This window comes from Phocoena sinus, chromosome 11, assembly GCF_008692025.1.
Source record: "Phocoena sinus isolate mPhoSin1 chromosome 11, mPhoSin1.pri, whole genome shotgun sequence".
Classification (NCBI taxonomy): domain Eukaryota; kingdom Metazoa; phylum Chordata; class Mammalia; order Artiodactyla; family Phocoenidae; genus Phocoena; species Phocoena sinus.
In genome coordinates, this window is record NC_045773.1 from 102,109,378 (window position 1) to 102,133,836 (window position 24,459).

Genomic DNA, 24,459 nt, shown 5'->3' on the forward strand with positions numbered 1-24,459 from the left:
GGACCTTCTGGGCAGAAGACGCAGACGGGACAACTTGGCCAGCCCAGGAGTGGGCCACTGGGAGCACAGCCGAGGACCTGCGGTGAGAGGCCGGGAGGCCCGCAGGTGATGTGACTGCAGGAATGGACCAGGGCTTGTGAGCCCGGCCGAGGGGCTTAAGCTTCTCCTGCACACAGGGGGCTGCTCCCCATGTATATAGTGAACGCTCCAATTCAGCTCTGGAAAAGCTCACTGTGGCCTCAGCGATTCAGGAGAAGGCCTGGTAGGGGAGGGGCTCAGGCAGCAGCAGCAGGGGTGGGGAGGGGTTGGGCTGGAACCTGCAGCACCTAACCCTAACCCCTGACCCCGGCCCAACCCTAACCCCAACCCCTGACCCTGACCCCGACCCCAACCCCTAGCCCCCAACCCTAACCCCTGACCACGACCCCTAACCCCCAACCCTAACCCCTGACCCTGACGCCGACCCCCAACCCCTAACCCTACCCCCTAAGCCTAACCCCTGACCCTGACCGCGACCCCAACCGTAACCCTAACCCTCTAACCCTAACTCTCGACAACTAGGCTGAGAGCCGAGGTAACACTTTGATCTAGGCCTTCAGTGGGTTCTCCTCAAGCATCATCATTCACCCAACCACACTGGTCGGCGTTGGCAACAGTCACCAGTGGTTGAGGATCCCCACGGACCACGCTACGCTCTGCAGCGTCACCTTTCTATGATCGTAACAACCCGGCAGGCTGGGTAATTCCCAACCGACCAGACAGGAGATGAAGGCTGAGGGCCGAGCTCAAGGCCACGGGTCCCACACGGCAGCAGAGGGGACGACGGGAGGCCCAGGTGCGGCCCCTGCAGCACGCGGCCTGCAGAGGAGCCCAAGGAGAGGCCAACCCTTCAGCAGCCACAGCTGAGAACATGCCAGGGCTCTGCTTCCTCCCTCAGCCTCCCCGGGGTTCATTGTCATTCAAAGCACCTGTTGGGACCCTTCTGTGCATGAGGTTCTGTACCGACCAGAGACCCTGAGCAGGAGAGCCTGTGTCTCAGGCAGGCTGCCGCCCACCGGGTGTGGAGCCCACAGAGGACACGGGGTGCTTCTGATAATGGTAAACGGACAATAAAATGTGCATGGGCCACGTGTACTCTAGATAAAAGTAAATATCAAAGCAAAGGTATCCAAATGTCATGGGAAAATGAGAATATTTTTATAAGTGAGGATATGGAGAGGACTTTCTTAGTAAGACAGGAAGTCCAGAGCCATGGAAACATACTGACTCATAGCTTGAAACGGAAGCTGGAGAAAAGTAAGCCTAAGTCAACAGGGGGACTGGTAAGTTACAGCAGGTGCCATGAAGTGCCGTGCAGTCATAAAGAGGCTCCCAGAAGCTCTAGTGAATCAAGCAAATACCCACTTCCGTCCGTATCTGTAGAGTGTCTAAGCTCCACACAGATACACATTTTGTTGATGTTTAGAGTAAGATCTACAATGATCCACACCACAAAGTTCCGCCTGCTGGTCCCTGGGGGCCACGCGAGACCAGGAGGGCATGTGAAGGGGCTTGTTGTTTTCACCCTCTGCCCACCTGTTCACCACATTTAAGATACTTTATACAAAGAGCCTGTGTCACCTGATTCACTGAAAACCAGTGGCTCCTCCACGTAATACTCTCTCTCTCCCCAGTCCCTGCTTTGCTGTTCGCTCAGTGAAAAGAATTGTTTGGTTTATTAAAAGGGAATAGACAGGGACCTCTCCGGTGGTCCAGTGGGTAAGACTCCATGCTCCCAATGCAGGGGGCTCGGGTTCGATCCCTGGTCAGGGAATTAGATCCCACATGCCGCAACTAAGACCCCGCGCAGCCAAAATAAATAAATAAATAAATATTGGTTTTTTTAAAAAAAGGGAAGGCCTCCCCTGGTGGCGCAGTGGTTGAGAATCCGCCTGCCAATGCAGGGGACACAGGTTCAAGCCCTGGTCCGGGAAGATCCCAAATGCCACGGAGCAAGTAAGCCCGTGCTCCACAACTACTGATCCTGTGCTCTAGAGCCCACGAGGCACAACTACTGAGCCTGCCCACTGCAACTACAGAAGCCTGCATGCCTAGAGCCCGTACTCTGCAACAAGAAGCCACCGCAATGAGAAGCCTGTGCACCACAACCAAGAGTAGCCCCTGCTCGCCGCAACTAGAGAAAGCCCGTGCGCAGCAACAAAGAGACAACACAGCCAAAAAAATAAATCAATAAATTAAAAAAAAAAAAAGGGAAGACAAGAAAAGACAAGGGTGTCAGCTATTACCATCAGCACTAAATACTAAACCTGGGGATCTTGTTAACCCAATTGCAAACAGAAGGAAATTAAAGGTAATTAATTTAAAATTAAAATTCCTGGAAAACCACAGGTGAAATTAGCATTATTTGCAGATGATCTGACTGTGTATCAGGAAAGCCCCAGAGAATCAGCTGAAAACTACAAACAGTAAGAAAATTAGTAGCAGCCACATACACGCACACACAGCTGAGTCCTCTTCACATGGAGCAGGGGTCCCCAACCCCCTGGCCGCGGACTGGTACCGGTCCTTGGCCTGTTAGTTACTGGGCTGCACAGCAGAGGGTGAGCAGCGGGCGAGGGAGAGAAACGTCATCTGCGTTTACAGCCGCTCCCCATCGCCCGCATCACCGCCTGAACCATCCCTCGCCCCAGTCCATGGAAACACTGTCTTCCACGAGACCCATCCCTGGTGCCATAAAGGCTGGGGACTGCTGACACAGAGGAACAAAACCCACTTAGTAAGAATTATGTGAGATCTGCATGAAGAACACTCGTGAACAGACCTGGAAGGTTGTAAGAGCACGTGAGCAAACGAGGAGCCACGCCTGTCACTGGAACAGAAAGAACTTCACGAGGCTGAGTCATCCGTAAACTTAATGGGACCTCAATAAAGAGATCTGTTAGTGTCCTTCATCAGATGAACGGATAAACAAGATGTGGCACATCTATACAATCGAACATTACTCAGCCATAAAAAGGAACGAAATTGAGTTATTTGTAGTGAGGTGGAGGGACCTAGAGTCTGTCATACAGAGTGAGGTAAGTCAGAAAGAGAAAAACAAATACCGTATGCTAACGCATATATATGGAATCTAAGGGGAAAAAAAGGTCATGAAGAACCTAGGGGTAAGATGGGAATAAGGACACAGACCTACTAGAGCATGGACTTGAGGACACGGGGAGGGGAAGGGTAAGCTGTGACAAAGTGAGAGAGTGGCATGGACATATATACACTACCAAACGTAAAATAGATAGCTAGTGGGAAGCAGCCACATAGCACAGGGAGATCAGCTCGGTGGTTTATGACCACCTAGAGGGGTGGGATAGGGAGGGTGGGAGGGAGACACAAGAGGGAAGAGATGTGGGAACATATGTATATGTATAACTGATTCACTTCGTTATAAAGCAGAAACTAACACACCATTGTAAAGCAATTCTACCCCAATAAAGATGTTAAAAAAAAGATCATCTGTTACCTTTTGAATCTTGCCAGCCAAAGGTCGGCACTTGCCATCTGCCTCTACAAGGATTAAGTCACAAACTGCTGTGACCACTGACCTTCAACACGCCCTGAAAGGGGTTCAGGGTGGAGATCAGGAACGAGGCGCCCTGTGCTCCCGGAAAAACTGGCAGAACGGGTATTCAGAGAGTTAGATCCTTCCAGGAGAAGAGTTTATGAGCCCAATTCTTGCATCTCTTCGTATCTAGAAAAGCACTAACGTCACTAACGGAGACGTGTGCTCCTCGTGACCAGCAGCAACCTTCTGCCGAACTGTGGGCTCAACTGCACGCACCCCCTTCACCAAAATCACACACATCCTGACTCCCCCCTCCCTCTTCGGAGCAGCTCCTCAGAGCTCTCGGAGCGGCTGCCTCCTGGGCTATAGTCCTCATTTTGCCCCAAAAGAAACTTAACTCACAGCTCTCACGTTGTGCATTTTTTTTTCAGTCGACAATCTGGAAAGCTAATTCAAAAGATTTTATGGAAAAGTAAAACTAGTCAGAAAAAAATAGAATGTAAGACAAGTGAGGGTGACCTAACTCTATCAGATATTAAATAAATTAGTTGCCAAAATAATTAAAGCCATGTGGTACTGAGTCATGGATAGGAAAACAAAAGCAGAATACAAAGTTTAGAACAGAATAAAACATGTGGGAATTCAGATCACAATGAAGGTGGCCTTTTAAATTGGGGCAAATAGCTGGATCATGTAATAAATGGTGATGAGAGAGCTGGGTAAGTACTTGGGAAAAATGACCCACACCTCACATCATACACCAAAGTAAATTCTGAATAGAGAATATACTTAAATTTAAAAAGTGGAGGGCTTCCCTGGAGGTGCAGTGGTTGAGAGTCCGCCTGCCGATGCAGGGGACATGGGTTCGTGCCCCGGTCTGGGAAGATCCCACATGCCGCGGAGCGGCTGGGCGCGTGAGCCATGGCCACTGAGGCTGTGCGTCCGGAGCCTGTGCTCCGCAACGGGAGAGGCCACAACAGTGAGAGGCCCGCGTACCGCAAAAAAAAAAAAAAAAGTGGAACCTGTCAAATACCAGAAACTATAACACCTTTAAAAAATAAGCTTAGAGTTTACATGACACAAAATACACAGGTCAAAAGCCAACTAAACAAAAGTAAATGAAATTCTGCATGAAGAAAGCCACCATAGTAAAGTCAAAACTAAAAAAAAAAAATAGGTAAAAATATATTTACAATTCATATACAAAACTGTGTATGTACTCAGGGACCATTTTTCCACCTGTCAGACTGGCAATTATCCAAAAATTGGTTAAATGAGGAAACGAGCACTTGCAAACACTGCTGGGGGTAAACTGGTACAGCACCTACAGAAGGCAATTTGATATTATTTACGAAAATTCAAAACGCACGTTCCCTCTGACCAGCAACTCCATTCTAGACATACCAGCACAGATAGGAAAACACGTATGGCCGCGACCGTGTGCTGCAGCTCTGTTATCACAGCAAAAGTCAGGAACAACCAAAAATGCCCATTAGTGGCAGCTACTCAAACCATGGCTCCTCCATACAATGGGGGACTCTGCAGCAGGAAAAAAGAAAACAACATATGTAACATGTTCCCATGTTTTAAAAAGCGGAGGGAAAATGGAGACTATGCCCTTAATTGTTTTAGGTACATCCAGAGATAGCGCAGACTCACTCCAGAAAGATGCACAGGTAACGGGTAACACTGGTTTCCTTGGGGGCTGGGGAACCGGGTGGCTAGGGACGGGGGAAAGGACTTGCCCTGAGACCTTTTTGACTTGAGAACTCTCCATCACGTGCAATGATAAGCTTTGTTTTCAAACTTGTTTTAATTTAAAAAATTACAAAGAAGGCAAAATCCCCCAAACGATCCGATTTAAAAATGGGCAGAGGATCTGAACAGACATCCTTCTGAAGAGAACACACAGATGGCCAACAGGCACGTGAAAAGATGCTCGACATCATAATCATCAGGGATGCAAATCAAAACCACAGTGAGATGTCACTTCACACCGGTCAGAATGGCCATCGTCAAAAAGACAAGAGACAACAAGCACGGGTGAGGATGTAGAAAAAAGGGGACCCTCGTGCACTGCTGGTGGGAATGCAAAGTGCAAGCCACTGTGGGGGACAGTGCAGAGGTTTCCTCCCCAAGATTGAAAATAGAGCCACTATCCAGCAATCCCACTTCTGGGTATCTACCCAAAGAAAAGGAACACAGTAACTCACAAAGATATCTGCACCCCTGTTCACTGAAGCATTATTCACAACAGCCAAGATACAAAAACAACCTAAATGCCCATCAATGGATGAAGAAAAGGTGATATATAAACACAATGGAATAGCATTCAGCCACAAAGAAAGAAACCTTGCCGTTTGCAGCAACATGGATGGACTTGGAGGGTACATGCTAAGTGAAATAAGTCAGGCAGAAAAAGACAAATACTGTCTGATCTCACTTATACGCGGAATCTTACAAAACAAAACAAAAAAATAACTGAGCTCGTGAATACAGAAAACAGATTGCTGGCTGCCTGGGGCAGGAGCTGGAGGGTGTGCGTAATACAGGTAGAGAGAGCCGAAAATGCAAACTTTCAGTTATAAATGGCTGAGTCACGGGGATGTCACGCACAGCACGGTGACTACAGTTAGGACGCTGCATATATGAAGGAGCGGATCTTGAAAGCTCTCATCAAGAGGGGAGAAAAGTGAAACTGTGTGGTGACGAATGTTAACTGGACTTGTCATCATTTTGCAACATATACCAACATCGCATCCTTATGTTACACACCTGAAACGAATCCAACGTTATGTCAATTATACCTCAGGAAGAAGACACACACAGAGAAGAAAGTTTAAAAAACCAGAGCATTTATTCCATGACTCACCAGTGATATCTTTCCTCGTGGCCCTAGGCTCAAAGTCCATGGCATAGAGATCAGAAACGGCAACGGTGCAGCCCTGCCGGCTCAGTTCCGCCACCGCCACATCCTTCAGGGACCCGTTGAAAGACCGGGGCTCTTGGTGTGCGTAGACGATGAGCACTTTCTTACCTAAATCCGGACAAGAAACCATTTCTCTTGAAGAATAATTCCTCTTTGTCAAAATGCAACAAGGACTAAGACAACAATGAAACGTGTAGGTGCATCACCGTGGCTGAAGCTAAGCGAGAAAGACCAACGCTTTTTATGGGTGACACGTTTAAAACAATGAGCATTTAAGAAAAATCTAATTATGTCATAGTTCACCATTACTTGAGTTTACTAACACACAAATATACGACGAGTCCAGTTACAATTCCTCAAGAGTAACACAACTGAGTTCCTTAAAAGCCCAATCTGTTTTGGTTGTCCTCCGTAAGTTTTAGCCGTGTTGCCTAATATCATAAGAAACTACCGTGACTAATCTTTTGTGCTAACCCTTTGTTGGAAGGCATCAGCCACTGACACACAGCTCTGCTTCCTTCCCCTCCATCAAAAACTGACACTTAAGACATCAAAAATCAGATCCCTAGTCCCATGGGAGAGGCAGAGCCTGCATCAAGTCCCACTTTTGCGGAGGAGGCTGAGGGCAAGAGGCTCTAAGAAGACCAGCGTTACAGGGCCTGGCCGTGTCATTAATACCGACAGCCTCTGGAGCAGTACTTTCCTCGTTCAGAAGATTCTGTGAGCTTAGGTACCGAAGGCAGCTGTGGGGATCTGTTTAAATCTTCCCTGGGAACGTCTGAGACCAAAATGTTTAAACTCTTCATTTATATTATTCTGTTTAGGCCCTTAAGGAGAAAATATAAAGGTCAGTTGGAAGCAAACAGCTCTGGGGCATTCAGCTGAGTGTAAAGGTTGAATCCCACAAGTGCAATTAATGATTAACAGTTTTATTTGAACCTCTCAGACTCATCTGTTATAAAGGAACTCTACTTGGTGACTTAAAAGGAAAAAGGATACACACGAACTGGGGAGAGCGTTGCCTCCCAGGGGATATTTCACGAGGTCTGGAGACGTTTCTGGCTGTCACTTCCAGAGGGAGGCAAGGCTGGCATACAGGAGACAGAGCCCAAGGCTGCTGCTAAACATCCTACAAGTACAGACAGGTCCCTCAACACAGGGCTATCTAGCCCCAAAGGTCAGCAGTGCCGAGGCTGACAAACCCTAACGGACAACGCGATGTGTAAAATAACGTGAACGCTTATGTTCTGAAATGAAAGGATTTTCATCTTTTGCTGAAATGAAGAGATGTCACAGAATGGGATGGGTGTGAGTCGTGCTGAATCTTTAACCGTTGTAACTCTTGGGGCTCATTCACTCAATATCTATTTACTGAGCACCTACTATGTCCTGGTGCTCATCCCAGAGGCTGGAGGCAAAGCAAAGACAGGATAAGCATTAGATTTTGATGGGGCTGAAATGGACAGTAAGAAAACACAAAACGAGAGAATTCCAGATAGCAGTGCACATTATAAACAAGTTTTATACACTTCAGCGCTGTCTGGAGTTTTTATAACAAGGTATTCAATTTCTAACTAAAATTTTAATTTAAAAAAGCTTAACTCCCCCATGGCTAATAGTCACCTGCCATATTCTAGAAGATGGGTATTTTTCTCTCCGGATGCTGCCAAGAGAAGGGTCTGCAGTGAACTCTGGGCACAGAAGGACTGTGTGTGGTGGGGCCTGGGCTCTCAGGCGCAGTCACTCTCCTCAGTGACCCCAACAATCTAGAAGAGAAAACAAACACTGAGGGGCAGGGGGAGAGGTCGAGGCACAGCCACAGACAGGTTCAGGCAGAGGGAAGAGCGAGGGTAAGGCAGGCGGTGGGAGCGGAAGCCAGGTGTTCAAGGAAGCCTGCATGATGCACCTGGGGTTAAAACAGAGCGCTGGGTGGTGGGAGATTCGGTCCAAGAGATGGGTGGGTCTGCAGGACAGGGGCAAAGACTTTACCCTGAGCCTAACAGAAAGCCATTGGAGCATGTTATGCAGGAGAGTGATGGGACCTGATCACCTCGGACAGGTCAGCAGTGTCACTCCAGACTCGGGGAACACCTCATCCTGAGATCCCTAGGGCCAGGGCCCAAAGACATTTTGGTTTGGATAAAAACCATTTAATTTTAATGCCTACAGCAGGGCATGCATTCCCCTCTTGCTTTGCTGGGCCCAGTTTACCTATTCACATCACCCACCAGGCCCCTGGAGGCCGCTGAGTTTCTGACTCCCGCTCTGGTCAATTCTCCTAGTTGTACAAAATAAGAAACTGAGGCCCAAGAAGTCGGCTACTAGCCCAACACTTCCCCCACTGACCTTCCCTACCTACTGCCCCTGCACAGCAGGGGTACTTTCCCCTTCCTCGGAAATTAATACACTTACCAGGTCAACAGGAAAAAAGAGCCACGTGGTTGTTAAACTCTATATATCACATCAAATGGGCTGATAATTTGATGTACATTACTTCGTCCTAATCTCTGCGACCGTTTCTCTCTTCCTACACTTGTGTTCTTTCCATCCCCCCTAGAACTATAAATAGCCGTGCAGGAAGCATACACTGAGTACACGTTTCTCTCCTCGAATTTCTCTGGCTGAGAATCTCAGGGACTAAAGTTAAAGAAGCTGAGTTCCAGGGCCTGGTACAGACTGGACGGTACGCGGGGCAGAGGCCGAGCCGCAACAAGGCCGGGTCACCGCGACGCCCACTCGCTGACCCCGGGCTGCCCGCTTCCCGTCTGCAACTGGGGTGGGCGGAGGGCAGCGGCTGACGGCAGCGAAGGGCCTGCTCACCCTGTGCCCCAGCCTCGTACCTGCAGAAGAGGAGCCTCGGGCACGCGGGGAGTGGGAACCCGCAGAGACCCTCGCCCTGGGTAGGGTCCCCAAGCCCGCTCCCCGGTGGGCGCAGACACTCACCGCAGCCAGCGCCCGCGCCCAGGACGAGGGCAGGACTCGGCCTTCCTCCGGAAGAACGTCCGACGTCCACGACACGTTCTGGCCGCGTGAGCCACGCACTCGCAGACGTCGGGGGGCAGACGCGCTTTGCGAGCCTGACGCTGGGAGTCCGCCAGCGGGGCCCCGCCCCGAGCGCAGCCCTGGCCACGCCCACGAACACCGCCCCACGTCGCCCTAGACTACGCCCCGCCCCCGAGCGCAGCCCGGCCCCTATCCCCGCCCCGCCCCGCCCCCAAGCCCGACCAGTCAGGATCTCTCCCCGCACTCGGCGCCCCGCCCCTGCCCTGTCCCCGCCCCCGGGCTCTGCCCAGCGCCAGCCCGGGCCCCCATATACGAGCGGGACCCGGTGGCTCCGCGCGGTGGTGGCTGGAGGGATTGTAGTGCTGGGAAGGTGCGGGCGCCCCTGCCCGCGCCTCACGTCTCCTCCACCCCCAGGCGGGTGTCCACGGTAACGTCTGAAGGTCGCGGCATAACAACGATAAAAAGGATGAACTATTGATGCACCCAGCAGCCTGTGCGAGTCTGCAGAGAATTCTGAACGAAAAATGCCAATCCCCAAATGGTCCGTCCTGTACGATTCCATTTATGTAACATTTTCGAGATGAGAAATTCTAGAAACGGAGAACAGATAAGTGGTTGCCAGGGTTTGGGGGGCGGGTGTGATTATAAGAGGGACCTTGTGGTGATGGGAATGTTCGGTGTGTGACCGCATCCTAGTGGTGACGTTGTACTGTGGTTTGGCCAGATGTTTCTATTGGGGAGGCTGGGTAAAGAGCACATAGGATGAAGGTTCAAGGCCAAGGAGATCCCCTAGAAGGCAGAGAGGTACTGAACCGTAGCCTGTGGATGTGTGGGCGAGGGGTGCTGGTGAGCAGTTTGGGCTAATTTTCTCCTTTTCCCCTTTTCCAGCACTTTCTGGCTTGTAACACCTCATTTGGTAGCCCACCTGCCATTGCGACCCACCCAAGGACCCTTCCCAAACGCTCTGCCTTGATTTCCGGTGTCCTGGGATGGCCCTATAGAGCAGAAGGCAGATTTTTCCCGCTTGTGTAATGTTCCTAATGAAAGTAACTGCAGCTGCTGTTTGCACACCAGCGTCAGGGGGTGGTCTGTCTGCGGCTGATGTTTTCCTTGGGTTCAGAAGTGAGGACATGGCCTCGCTGTGACATGCTCTCATGCCAGCAGGAGACAGGCCACCTTGTCTTGTGAGCCCAGGAGGTCCTGGGGGACGTTTTCATTTTAGAATGACCTTTATCCGAATGAAAAGTTGTAGAGGCATTTCCGAATGTATGAGAATGTCCTCAAAGATGAAATTTGGTTGTTCTCCCCCCTTTCTTGTAAGACTCACTGAGATGATGTCCTCATATCATCTTTGTGTCTCAGAAAGTAAATGAGTGCAACTAAGAAAGGTAGGTGTAGGCGCTCTGAAATAACTGAAGGTGGGCTTCCTTACAAGGAGGGCGAGTGACGCTGTTGTGCCGTGGGAGGGGTGTGTTCACGTCCTTTGTGCTACGAGGACCTATAAGGAAAACAGCCAGACCTCCGGGTGGTGTGGATCCCGTGGGAGGACCCGGTAACTGTGGAGCAGCAGGTGCTGGAACCAGCCCGGGAGCCGTCCAGTCCTTGGTGTGGGAATGAAAGCGCTGAGCTCTAAGAGAGACTAAGATGCGACATCACCTCTGAAAACCAGCAGGTGCAGGGAGCACCTGGGGCCGCGCTTTGGTTCAAGGCCGCCACGCGACAGCACCATCTTGTGGCCGCTCGAGGAATCACAGGTGTGGATGGAGCGTTGCCGGTGGGGAAGGGCAGCTGGCCGGCCCTCCTTCCCTTGGCCTTCAGGATGGTGGAAGAGCCAGTGATTGATTCAGTAGGAGCCCGTCCGGCAAAGGGAAATAACAGAACTCCGTGCTAATCTGGCATTTACTGCAAACAAATAAGATGGAACCGCATTTGTATCCTGAGTCCAAGGAGGAGGTGGTGCTCTTAAAACGAGATAAATAGGTTTAGCATCAGCAATAAGCATCGCCTCTAGGGGCTCCCCTTGCTGTGAAGAAATGCAGGCACAGGCTTAGGCATCCCAGGCAAGGGGGCAGTCAAGCCAGCTGTATACTACCTCTTCTCCCCAACTCCCCCTGTTTGTGTTTCAGATGAAAGTTAACATCGAGGGCTACCTTAAGACTAATCGAAGTAGCCTGAACTTTCTCCTAGAGAAGTAGTTACTTTTGGTTTTATTTAATGACTTTTCTTTCCCTCTGCTAACGGCATCCCCTTTATTTTTGGAAACACACTCTTCCCAATAACATAGTTATTTTTTTATTGTAGTAAGATTTGCCATTTCAACCATTTTAAGTACACAATCCTGTGGCATTAATTACATTCACAGTGTTACGCAACATCACTAGTTGTGTTTCCAAAACTTCTTCATCACCCCAAACAGAAACTCAGTAATCATTAAGCAGTAACTCCCCCCTCCACCCAGGTCCTGGTGACATATAATCTTCTTTCTGTCTCCATGAATTCGCCTGTTCTAGATATTTCATACAAATGAAATCATACAATAGGTGGCCTTTTGTGTCTGGCTTACTTCACTTAGCAAAATGTTTTCAAGGTTGGCCTTCCCTGGTGGCGCAGTGGTTGAGAGTCCGCCTGCCGATGCAGGGGACACGGGTTCGTGCCCCGGTCCGGGAAGATCCCACATGCCGCGGAGCGGCTGGGCCCGTGAGCCATGGCCGCTAGGCCTGCACGTCCGGAGCCTGTGCTCCGCAATGGGAGAGGCCACGACAGTGAGAGGCCCGCGTACCGCGAAAAAAAAAAAAAAATGTTATCAAGGTTCATCCGTATCGTAACACGTATCAGAGCTTCATTCCTTTCTGTGGCTGAATACAACTCCAGTTTAGGAATACACCACACTTTGTTTACCCTTTCATGTGCTGATGGACACTTGGGTCATTTGGCTATTGTGAATAATGCTGCAATAAATATGGGTGCACAAGTATCTGAGTCCCTTTAAGAAAATCTTCTGGGTGTATACCTAGGAGTGAAATTGCTGGGTCATATGGTAACTGCTTAAGTTTTTAAGGAACTGCCTAACTGGTTTTCACAGTGGCTCCACCGCTTTACATTCCCACTGATTCCTCCACATTTCTCACCAACATTTGTTATGTTGCTTTTTTGGTTATTATTATACCGGTCCTAAAGTCTGAAGTGGTGTCTCATTGTGGTTTTGTTTTGCATTTCCCTGATGACTAATGATGTTGAGCATCTTTTCTTGGGCTCATTGGCCATTTGTATACCTTCTTTGGTGAAATGTCTATGCAAGTCCTTTGCCCGTTGTTTAATTGGGTTGTTTGTTGTTGAATGATAAAGAGTTCTTTATACATTCTGGATAGTATCAGATATATAATTTGCAAATATTTTCTCCCATTCTGTAGGTTGCCTTTCACTATTTTTTGGCCCTATTCCTCTAAAAACAATTGACCAGTGTTTTTTCTTAGTTCCTTTCTATTGTTACTTCTACCTTGCTGCTGAGTTCCCAAGGAAAAGAACTTGGAGGTGGTTTGGAGGCACAGGCAGGGAACGTGTTCAGGGAACATGTTGGGTGTCTGAATATTTTCAGGTTTCTTTGGACATTTCGGGGTGAGTAGATGTTTTGTGTTTTCAAGATGTCTTTTGTCTCCAACTGAAGATCGTCCAAACTCTGAAATCTCATGAGGCAATTTTATGGTTTTTCTCAAACATAACTAAAAGACACTGACCCCTGCTAGCTTCATTAGGAAATGAGCTATTGTGTTGATTTCCTAACAAAACCCCTGCTTTCTGAGAACTTTCACTTCCTGTGGTGCTTTGGGACCGTCTGCTGCTTGTCGAGAGTGATCAATCTTGATTCCTCAAAAGCTGTGGCTAAAATTCTAATGACGACATATTATGAATTGGCTTTTTGCATTAATAAGTCTTAAGTGGATATTGTCCCAACAAAATGGTAATCTAGAGATTAGATTCAAATAAAAAGCTCTTTGTGATTAAATAGGTTTTTGATGTTAAATGGCCAGTCATGCCATGAATAACTGACTCATCAAAAATGAGAACAGGGCTTCCCCGGTGGCGCAGTGGTTAAGAATCCGCCTGCCACTGCAGGGGACACGGGTTCGAGCCCTGGTCCGAGAAGATCGCACATGCCGCGGAGCAATGAAGCCCGTGCACCACAACTACTGAAGCCCGCGTGCCTAGAGCCCGTGCTCCGCAACAAGAGAAACCACCGCAATGAGACGCCCGCACACCGCAACGAAGAGTAGCCCCCGCTCACCGCAACTAGAGAAAGCCCACGCGCAGCAACGAAGACCCAACACAGCCAAAAATAAATAAATAAATTTTTAAAAAATGAGAACAAAAGCTTCTCACATTTTAACTAAGATTTAGTTGACAACCAAATACTGGCAACTTTAACATGCTTTTCAAAATTACTTTTGCATGTAATGCTTGGACCCAAGCAAAGCTTGAACTCCCTCTCTCCACCCCAAACCAGTCAGAGCATTTTGGCAACCGTATGATTAGAGGTATTAGGCTCTCATGGTACACAGTGATGTATGATGGGTTAAAGTTTGCTTAAAAATTAGAAGTAAAGGGTACTTTCAAGATTGTACCACTGGAATTGCAAATATAATTAAGCCAAAATTCTGTTCTATGACTTTCCTTCCTACTTTATCTATGACTCAGTAATGAACCTTGGGTGAGGGAATGTGAACTGACTGCTCCCTGCTACTCGAGGACAAGCTAAAAGGGCACTTAATATTTCTGGGTAATTATTAGAAATAAGAATAGTATGGGGTAATGCCCATTAGCACTTACAGAGTACTTACTGTGTTCTATCAGTATGGTAGGTTCTTTACATGGATTATCTGACTTAATCCCAACAGCACCATAATGCAGTTCCTACTGTTATTTCCATTTTACAGATGAGAAAACTGAGGTCCAAAGAGTCTAGTTAAGATGCAAAGCAGTCTGGCTCCAGAGCCCACCTTTAACTATGATAATGAGTTAAAGAGAAGTATCCCCAATGATAGTGCTAAAAGCGGGTGTAGGGAAGTAGGAGGTTATTCATTTTTCATAAGATTAAAAAAAACCCCGTAAATCAAAACCACAAACTGTATATAAATGGAGTCTATTTCCCAAGGAGCTGAGAATTGAAGGCGTGCTGAGATGAGCACCTCTTTGTATCCTCTGTTCAGCTTTGCAGGCAGCAGCAAACAACAGCAACGACCATGGAACGAACTCTGTCCCCCTGTAAGGGTGCCGGGGTAGCCTTCGAAGCACATTAACGCGATTCAAAGTAAGTATACAGCACACCTGTGTCTGCATGCATCTTGGTTGGCCCTTAATTCAAGCCTGCTTTCCAATGTCTTTTACTTTCTTGCTAATGTCCTTTGACATGTAAAAATGTTTAATTTTGATGAAATCCAATTTACTTATTTTATTTATTTTTGTTGTTTTTGCTTTGAGCTTTTGGTGTCATATCTAAGAGCCCATTGCCAAACCCAAGGTCATGAACATTTACTCCTATGTTTTCTTCTAACAATTGTATAGTTCTAGCCTTGTATTTAGGTTGTTGATCAATTTTGAGTTATTTTTGTATGTGGTGTGAAGTAAGGGTAGAACTTCATCCTTGTGAGTGGGAATCCAGTTGTCCCAGCATCTTCCATGGAAGAGAATATTCTTTACCGCATTGAATGGACTTGACACCCTTATCAAAATCAACTGACTATAAATGTTTTAAACGACGTTTCTTTTTTTCATTTTCACAAGATGATCGTGTGTTTCTTTTCTCTTTATACTATTCATGTGATGTATGACGGTGATAGATTTTCTTACGTTGAACCACCCTTGCATTCTTGGACTAAATCCCACTTGGTCACGATGTATAATCCTGTTAATATCTTGTTGGATGCAATTTGCTAGTATTTTGTTGAGGATTTTTGCATCGATATTCATAAGGAATATTATCCTGCAGTTTTATTTTCTTGTGATGTCTTTGTCTTGCTTTGATATCAGGGTATGAGTTCAGAAGTCCTCCCTCCTCTTTAATTTTTTAGAAGAATTTGAGAAGCGTCAGTGTTAGAATTCACCAGTGGGCTACCTGGTCCTGGACTTTTCTTTGTTGAGAGGTTTTCTTTTTTCTTTTTTTTGAAAAGTTAACATTAAACTGAGATACTTGGTTTGTGGGGAGTCATCGAGGGGAATCTGGGGAATTAAGGACTATGTATAATTTAATTCAGGCCCACACCACCTCGTAATGATATGTTGTAACAGTTTCTTAATTTATTTCCCTGCAATAGACTTTCCCATATTCTGGCCATTCCAAATGTCATGGGTAATTATGTTTTCTAAATCATTTCTTTTCTCTGTCACACAATACTCAGAAAGCTTGACTGTCTTCCTATAACTTGTAGAATTAATTTAAAAAATTTTAGCCTTGCACTCAGTCTTCCCTTTGACTCTTTCTCACCTAAGCTCTAAAGGAACTGCTTCTCCTGCCCTCATGGGAACTATGTTCCAGGGAAACTGGTTTATTCATTTTCACGTCCGTACCTACTTCCTTCTGGTTAAACCTGAAGTAGGGAAGTGTTCAGAGCAAAGCCCTACCAATTATAAGCTGTGATATTGAGCAATCATCCCAAAGGCACCTGTGTGCATTTTTAATTCATGTCAGGCTTTTTAAATAAAGAGGCTTTAAGTGGAGACGATTCTGCTGATGTTACGTGCTCTACCTCAGTGCAAATGTACATTGCCTGTGTTTTTCCCAGACCTTAGGGACAGTAGATTATAGTCACACCCTGCTAACCTCATTTGTTCCAGGAAAAAGTAGAACAATTTCAGAGCAATATCATGGTCAACCATCTGCTGGTCCAAGTGAGCAATATGGAAATCATGCTAGGTCCCCCTCCCCCCCCCCAACAACCCCCAGGACCTGCCTGAGTTCTTCTTAACCAGCTCTCCCTTCCATGCCCTCCACCCCGGGCCACAGCCCTGCTCACCACCTGCCACCTTTCACCTGAAGCATGGAGGCCCAGATACTCCCGACCTCTGCATCCCATTTGTCTGCGTTGCTGCAGAGCTGTTTTCCCGATGCATAACTCTGCTTCTCTGACCCCGCAGCTCGGAATTCTTCAGGGACTCTCCGCAGCCTGTAAGATAAAACACAAATTTATTGGCCTGACAGATGAGGCCCTTCATAGGTGTCCAGCCTGAACTGCCTCATGGTTAGTGGTCCAGCAATAGTAGGTTATCTGTCTCCTCAACCACGAGCACTTTGCTGGGTTTCCCCATCCCTAGTTTGGAATTCTCTCCTCCTGGGTGTCACCTGGGCTCTTCCTCATTCTTCAGATCTCAGCTGAGTGTCATGGATTCTGGGACCCCTTCTTAACTCCCCAGCCAGACTTCTAGATGCTTCTCCTTTTCCTGCCCCTCAGGCTTAGCGTCATTACAGCACATACCACATCAACTGTCATTTATTTCCATATCTGTAAAAGGAAAAACCTCAGTTCAGTCTTTTCCCGAATAGGGAATAACCCGGTTCTTCCCTCCCATGTTTCTCTTCTTTATTCCTCGTACAAAGCACCTCACTTCTGATGCTTCTGGTCACCAAATGTGTGGGAGTTTTTCCCACATCACACCAAGCAATTCTCATGACACCAGCTGGGTGTCCTGCAATTTAAGTCAATTCTAACACTGTGTACCTGGAGACAGCGTCAGATCCCACAGGTTAAGGGCTCAGCCCCCCAAGGCTGCTCCCTGTCCCACAGATGACAGTAACAAGTCCCCAAGTTACCCACACCTTCTGTAGGATTTGGCTACAAATCAGAGGTTCCCACGACCCCCTCCTCAGGTTTGGTTAATTTGTTGCAGTGCCTCAAAGAATTCAGGGAAACACGAACGTTTACCAGTTTATTAAAGGATGTAGTAAAGGACACAGATGAAGCGATGCACAGGGCGAGGTCTGGGAGGGTCCTGACTGCAGGAGCCTCTGTCCCCCTGGAGTTGGGGTGCATCACCCTCCCCGTGTGGCTGTGCTCACCCACCTGGAAGCTCTCTGAACCCCACACTAGTGGGATTTTACGTACAGAGGCTTCCTCACGTGGGCAAGATCCATTATTAATTCCATTTTTCAGATCTTCTCCCTTCTCAAGAGAATGTGGGGTGGTGAGGCTGAAGATTCCAAGCTTCTAATCACGGGTGGGTCTTCCCAGTGAGCAGCCCTCAACCAGGAGCCCACCCAGAGTCACCTCATTAGAACAAAAGACCCTCCTATTACCCAGGAAATTACAAGGGCTCCGGAGCCCTGTGCCAGGAGCCGGTGGCAGACTCCAGTGCACATTTTTTCCGTTATCTCACAATATCTATCTGGTATCCTGAGGCCAGGGACCATGTCCCCGACCACGACGTCACCAGACCCTTGTGTAACTCCTGGTCTATAGAGTAGGTGCTCAATAAAAGTTTGTGGAATGAATAAACAGTCACAGCACCAGCTAGTGCGTCACAGTTGCCATTTCATGAATGCTGGGTGGTTCAGGTAATAAAGTTATTAAAGGTGATGTGCAAACATCAAGTTCGCCAAGAATAACGCCGTAGACGACCCCAGGACTTGGCCGTGGTGTTGCTCAGACAGCCCACAGGAGGAGAGCGCCCCAGGGTCCTCATGCAGGTCTCACGTCGCCTTGGAGGTGGGATGGCCCTGGGAAGAGAGAGGAAGCGTGTGTGCTGGTGGCAGTTGGGGTCGGGGAAGGGAAGGCGGCAGAGTGACAGAGGGGCGGATGATGGAGCCCCTCCCGCGACCCTTGCCCTTCTTCCGGATGAGGGGCTGAGGTTCTCTACCTCAGGCTGGATGGGAGTCTGGAATATGCTGGAACCACTTGCTTTGTTTAAAAAGAAGGACAATGTTCTGACCACCCTCCCCACGCAGGAATAATGAAAATGCATATCTCATGTCCCTTTTGGGCTTTGTCCTGTGACTGCTGTAAAACATTAATGAACGGAAACCTGTTAAACAGAGTCGGGAGACCAGCAGGGGGCGCTCTCACCCCTGCACTGACAGCCCAGCTCAACAGAAGAAAGACTCCCATTCTTTCCCGCTAGGGCTCAGCCAATGAAAGGCTGGGGCTCTGTTTACTAAGCCCGCCTCCTCCCTTGTCCCGCCTATAAGTGTCTCCTTCCTCTGCCGTGTGGGCACTTGCACGTGGCTGCCGTTGTTGAGCCCCCGAATTGCAATTCTCTGCTGATCCTGAACAAACTCATCTTTGCTGGAGAATACCTGGCCATCTATTTGCTTCAGGTCAATGTACCCAAGCCTGCATTTTGGAATCAAACCCCCTTTGTGGGAAACCCAGTGAGTCTTCAAGGGCATCCCACTCCTCGAGCACTAAGCCTGGCCGAGAAGGCACCCTCCTGGATCTCCAAGGCCACTGCTCTGTAAAGCAGGTCCCATTCCAGCCCCCGTGCCAGGGGGGCAGCAGCCAGGGGGCCTTGGTGCTCCCCAGGCAGCACAGACTGGCTGAAAGTGGCCTCGTGACAGCTGAGCCCTGCTTGCCACAGTTTTTTTTGTTTGCTTGTTTAGTTTGAGCAGCTTCGTCGCCACAGGGTCCCATCAGGACTGCTCTGGTCAAGCCACTAGGTCTGCTAATTTGGCATCTGAGGAGGCAGTTCTTGAGTTCCTCATGCAGATTCATCCAGCTCCCTTCAGCAGTGACCTGGGGCCTCAGGGCAAGGCTGCCACAGTCAGCTGCACCCTCGCATACCCTATCCCAGACAGCAGGTTCTGGTTCATCTCGCTCTGCATTGCATCGTGAAATGGATCGCCCAGGTGATTCCCGACCAGACGAGAAAGTCAGCTTCTCTAGATGAGAAAAAAGAGAGAGAAAAAGTGAGAGAGCGAGCGAGAGAAACCTCTATTCAGTTACTTAACTATGTCTTAAAAATTTATGGTCAGGAATATTAAAAAAACTCAAGTAACGAGATTCTCTTAATTTAACTCAGATTTTAAGTGACAGTATAATTGCAAAATAATTGAATAAAGTAAAATGACTGAAACCCAGATTCTGAAGAACGTCTTCCAGGTTCCAGGTCATTCACAGCATAGACGAGCCCCCTCTAAGCCTTACAGAGCCTCACCTCTGGGCACCTGTCCTTCAGGTGCTGGGTTAACGTGTCAGGCTGGAAAGTGCAACTTTCATCTGAAACATTAGATGAAAGACCTAAATAACACAAATACTTATCAAGCTAGAAATAAGCAGCGTTGCTTTGCTTCACTATTGTCCTCTTGACAGAACAATCATTTTTCAGTTTAGAGTTTCCTTTAAATCAATTTCCTAAGTTCCTAGTACTTTATGGTTGTTTCTGATTGTCGCTCTTTGGAAAGCAAATGACGTGCTCAGCTCTGTTCCGTCCTTAAAACACACACCTTCCTTCCAGCTTACCTGCAGCTCTGGCCAGCACTCTCTCCCTCTCCCAAAGAGCTACCTCCACACCTCTCCGTGACTGGATCCCACGCACCCTGGTGTTTGTCCCACTGTCACTGAGGGGACTGTTGACCTGCAGCGAGAAGCGGCCTCTTCCCGTCCTCACTCTCTGCTTCCTCCAGGACCAGCAGCTGATGCTATACCTACTGGCCCTGCTTCCCACAGCCCAGCATCTTCCTGTCTCCCGCTCCATCTTCCTGGCTGTGGGCCAGCACAACCCGCGCACGGCTTCCAGCACCTTCATCCCGCACCTGAGTCTGTTCCTACCGTCTCCTGGACACCTTCACCATGAGCCCCTTCTGACTCCAACCAATTCTTCATCTGACCTTCCCGTCTCCTCCCCTCGTATTCTCTCAGGTAATTACATCACCTTGAATCCAATTATCCGAGTTGGGTAATTGGAACTCCACTCTTTCCCTGGTCCCTCCCCGCAGGCCACCTGGTCATCAGATCCTGCGATTTCTGCCCCCTCATCAGCCCCGGCCTCACCAGCATTACCGCCGGTGGGTTGAGGCCCACCTGCCTGTGCTCATGTCCCTGAGGGCCACTCCTAAGTGGCCCTGCTACTCCTTGCTCTGCGTCCAACCCATCCCAAGGGCAGTGCTAGAGTCAGGTGAAAAGGGAGGGAGGGAAGGAAATGAATGAGTGAATAAAAGCATGAGTCATGTTACTCCTTCAGTTAGAATCCTACAACGGTCCCTCATTGCTTGACAGATAAGACCCCAGTTCCTCAGGACGGCCTCGGGGCTTTTTCCAGTCCAGCCCAGCCCAGCCTGACCCTTTCAACCCTACTTGGCCTCACCTTGGCCACTCCCCGGCCCACATCCTGTACCCCACCCTGAAAGCACCTCCCGGGAGCACTTTCACACACTCCCGGGAGTGACCCTGCCTGGGCGGCTCCTCTTCCTCTCTCCACCTGGACAGTCACCCTTCCCCCAAGACCCAGCTCCCCTGACACCCCCGTGAATCTGTCCCAAGCCCCACGGCATCATCACTGGCTCCGTCCTTCTGTTCCCATCACGCTGTGTGCGAGCCCATCAGAGCCGCCGCCCACTACACTGAGACACAATCTCTTTTTCCCATCCATCTGAACGGCGAGAAGGGAAAGGACCGTGTTTTATGCCTCAACTCCATTATGACCTGATACAGTACTCAGTACAATAAATAGATCTAACACATGGAGTTTGGGGTTTTCCAGCTCTGCTACCTAGTGGGGTTTCAAGGGTATGAAGGTGCTATGAGTCCAAGCATCTGAATGTGAAAGGTGGTTTCCGGTTTGAAAAAAAAAGGAAGTCACTGGGGACTTCCCTGGTGGTGCAGTGGTTGAGAATCTGCCTGCTAATGCAGGGGACACGGGTTCGTGCCCTGGTCTGGGAAGATCCTACATGCCGCGGAGCAACTAGGCCCGTGAGCCACAACTACTGAGCCTGTGCATCTGGAGCCTGTGCTCCGCAACAGGAGAGGCCGTAACAGCGAGAGGCCCGCACACCGCGATGAAGAGTGGCCCCCGCTTGCCACAACTAGAGAAAGCCCTCGCACGGAAACGAAGACCCAACACAGCAAAAATTAATTAATTAATTAATAAACTCCTACCCGCAACATCCAAAAAAAAAAAAGCCTTAAAAAAAAAAAAAAAACAGAAAAACAAAAAAAACCATACAAATACTGCAAGAAAACACTGGTGAACTCTATAATCTGGAGAAAGACTTTTAATTATGATGCAAAAATCTATAGGCCATAAGGGAAAAATCATTAAATTTGACTACATAAAAAAGATATATGCTAAAATCACCAGAAGCAATGTCAGAAGACAGATGAGAAGCTGGGAGAAAATATGTGTGACATATCACAAAGACTAATTATGCTAATATATAAAGAGCACTTAAGAACCAAGAAGAAAAAGACCAAACAATTTTTAAAAATGAACATAAGTCAAGAGCAGGTCACAGGGTAAAAAATAAATCAGAAAGAGGCAATGGCTTTTAAACATATGAAAAGCATATGATGTTCAACCTCACTCACAGTAAGGGAAATGCTAATTAAACTACCTGAGACAATATTTTTCTCACCTATCAGATTGGTAAAAATCCAAAGATATCCAGGCATCACTGTTAGTAAGTTTGTGAAGAAGCACTCGGATACAGCTGCTGAGAGGAAACAATTCCTAACAATTCCAATTTGACAATAACTAATAAAAATATATCTGTATTTAACTTCTGATCTAGCAATCCCATTCCTAAGAATCTAGGAATCATACAAAACAATATTCACACCAAGTTCTTGCTACTGAACGTGTGGTCTGTGACCCAGCAGCATCAGCTACCAGAGAGCGTGTTAGAAATGCAGCACCTCAGGATCTAGTGAACTGGAAGCTGCATTTTCTTTTAACATCTGTATTGGAGTATAATTGCTTTACATTGTTGCGTTAGTTGCTGCTGTATAACAAAGTGAATCAGTTATACATATACATATGTCCCCATATCTCCTCCCTCTTGCATCTCCCTCCCACCCTCCCCATCCCACCCCTCTAGGCGGTCACAAAGCACCGAGTTGATCTCCCTGTGCTATGCGGCTGCTTCCCACTAGCTATCTATTTTACGTTTGGTAGCGTATATATGTCCATGCCACTCTCTCGCTTTGTCACAGCTTACCCTTCCCCCTCCCCGTGTCCTCAAGTCCGTTCTCTAGTAGGTCTGCGTCTTTGTTCCCGTCCTGCCCCTAGGTTCTTCAGAACCATTTCTTTTTAGATTCCATATATACGTGTTAGCATACGGTATTTGTTTTTCTCTTTCTGACTCACTTCGCTCTGTATGACAGTCTCTTACAATCATTACCTACAAATAACTCAATTTTGTTTCTTTTTATGGCTAATATTCCATTGTATAAATGTGCCACGTCTTCTTTATCCATTCATCTGGCGATGACACTTAGGTCGCTTCCATGTCCTGGCTATTGTAAATAGTGGAAGCTGCATTTCAACACCACCCTCAGACCGTTTGCACGTGCATTACAGTTGGAGAAGCCCCGCACGAGGTTTTATATGGCAGCGTTATTTGCAATGACGTAAGACTGGAAACAACCCAAATGGCCATCAGTGGCCCACAATGAAATACATTACAGCCTTGAAAAAGAATAAGGATGAACCCTATGTGCCAAATTAAAGAGAGCTCCAAAATTTAGTGTTAAGTGAAAAAAGCAAGTTGCAGAACTATCGACAGATAACGGATGGACAGATGGAGAGACAGAATGCTACCCTTTTGATAAGAAAGGAGTGGAATATATATACATATACTTTTTTTTTTTTTTAACCTGAAGAAACCTTGGAGGCAAGAACCAAACCAGAAGTGATAATCTGAGATCACAGTATTGCAATTTGGGGCACACAGATTCGGGTAGGAACCCAAACCGAGTCACGCTGGGAGTAGTAAAAGGAGTCAGGGGCTTTTAAAGGCACGGAAGGCAGGTTGTCGTACTAAGAATTTCAGCTACTGCCGATGGTGGCAGTAGCTAGTCTTGGCTGACCCTGACTGATCGCTAAGGCCATCACTAGAGGGAGGGGAAGGTCTTACTGTGACAAGTTGCAGGTGGTTCTTGCAGACACCTTGGAGCTTTTGTGGTTCCGCCCAGTTCAAAGGTTTGTCGTTCTACCTGGTGAGGCCGTGCGTAAGTCCACCTCCGTGATGGCTTTCCAGCTCCATTTAAAACCCGGTGACATAGTGACTCAATTTTATTTCTCATGTCACAATATATTTATGTTGCTTATTTCTGCAAGAAGATAAGCTGGAAGGATAAAGCTCAGCTAATAAACTTGGGGTGAAAAGGACTGCAGAAGATAAGGGTAGAAGCGAGATATCTCGAACCTTCGTCAATGTTTACTACTCCAAAAATAAAATTAAAACAGTCACTCTGGGAGAGGGATGGCAGGGTTTGCTGCTGGCATCTAGTGGGTAGAGGGGCCAGGACAGCCCTCCTGCAACAAAGGCTTATCCGGCTCAGAGGTAAATATAGTGTCGATATTGAGAGCCCCTGGCTTAGGCTAAGGGCAGAAGAGGCACTAAACTACCTGAGGTTTACGAAATTGAACTTATCATTTTGAAGACGAGGATAGCATTTTCCCCACTGCAGTCACCCGAGCCCTTTCCGTTCTCCAAGACTGCTCAGAGGTGGCAGGCCAGGATTCCATAGCATTTGTGCAATCTGTCGGATCCCTGGAGTCCGATTCACACGGGTCGGGTAACTGGGCCCTCTGCACACCCAGAAAGAGCGCGCTCTGCTCTGCGCTGTGCGATTCAAGCCCACGTGCCAGGGGGGGCACTTTTCTGGACTGAGACACAGCGACACCCTGGTCGCCCCACTGAAAGCCTCCGGAGAGCCGGGCCTTCGTTCCATCCACGCCCCAGGCGGCCCCGGGTACGCAGTCACCACCCTGGGAGCGGAAAGGACTCGGCGGCGCACCTGGCGCCCTGCGCGGCCCCGCCCCGCCCCTC

General features: G+C 48.1%; 1 protein-coding gene and 1 long non-coding RNA gene across 4 annotated transcripts in view; both read right to left on the reverse strand.

The window, feature by feature from the left end:
- The window catches only part of NQO2 (N-ribosyldihydronicotinamide:quinone reductase 2), a 58,617-nt gene extending 49,302 nt beyond the window's left edge, over window positions 1-9,315 (reverse strand). Inside the window, exons 1-3 of the mRNA XM_032650326.1 lie at window positions 8,898-9,315; window positions 8,109-8,251; window positions 6,429-6,593 (exon numbers count right to left, since the gene is read on the reverse strand). Coding sequence (XP_032506217.1) covers window positions 6,429-6,593; window positions 8,109-8,115 — 172 coding nt within the window. The 5' untranslated portion in view covers window positions 8,116-8,251; window positions 8,898-9,315. The remainder of the gene's footprint in view (window positions 1-6,428; window positions 6,594-8,108; window positions 8,252-8,897) is intronic.
- Window positions 9,316-17,392: 8,077 nt separating this feature from the next.
- Window positions 17,393-24,457, reverse strand: LOC116762616. Of its 3 annotated transcripts, XR_004352301.1 has the most exons (5): window positions 23,542-24,457; window positions 22,042-22,119; window positions 19,626-19,687; window positions 19,253-19,350; window positions 17,393-18,192 (listed from the first exon to the last, which is right to left on the reverse strand). It is a non-coding gene; the product is annotated as an uncharacterized LOC116762616 (long non-coding RNA). The 3 variants fall into 3 exon arrangements; XR_004352300.1 differs by lacking the exon at window positions 22,042-22,119 and having other exon boundaries at window positions 23,542-24,438; XR_004352299.1 differs by lacking the exons at window positions 19,626-19,687; window positions 22,042-22,119 and having other exon boundaries at window positions 23,542-24,418.
- Between the last annotated feature and the right edge of the window lie 2 nt (window positions 24,458-24,459).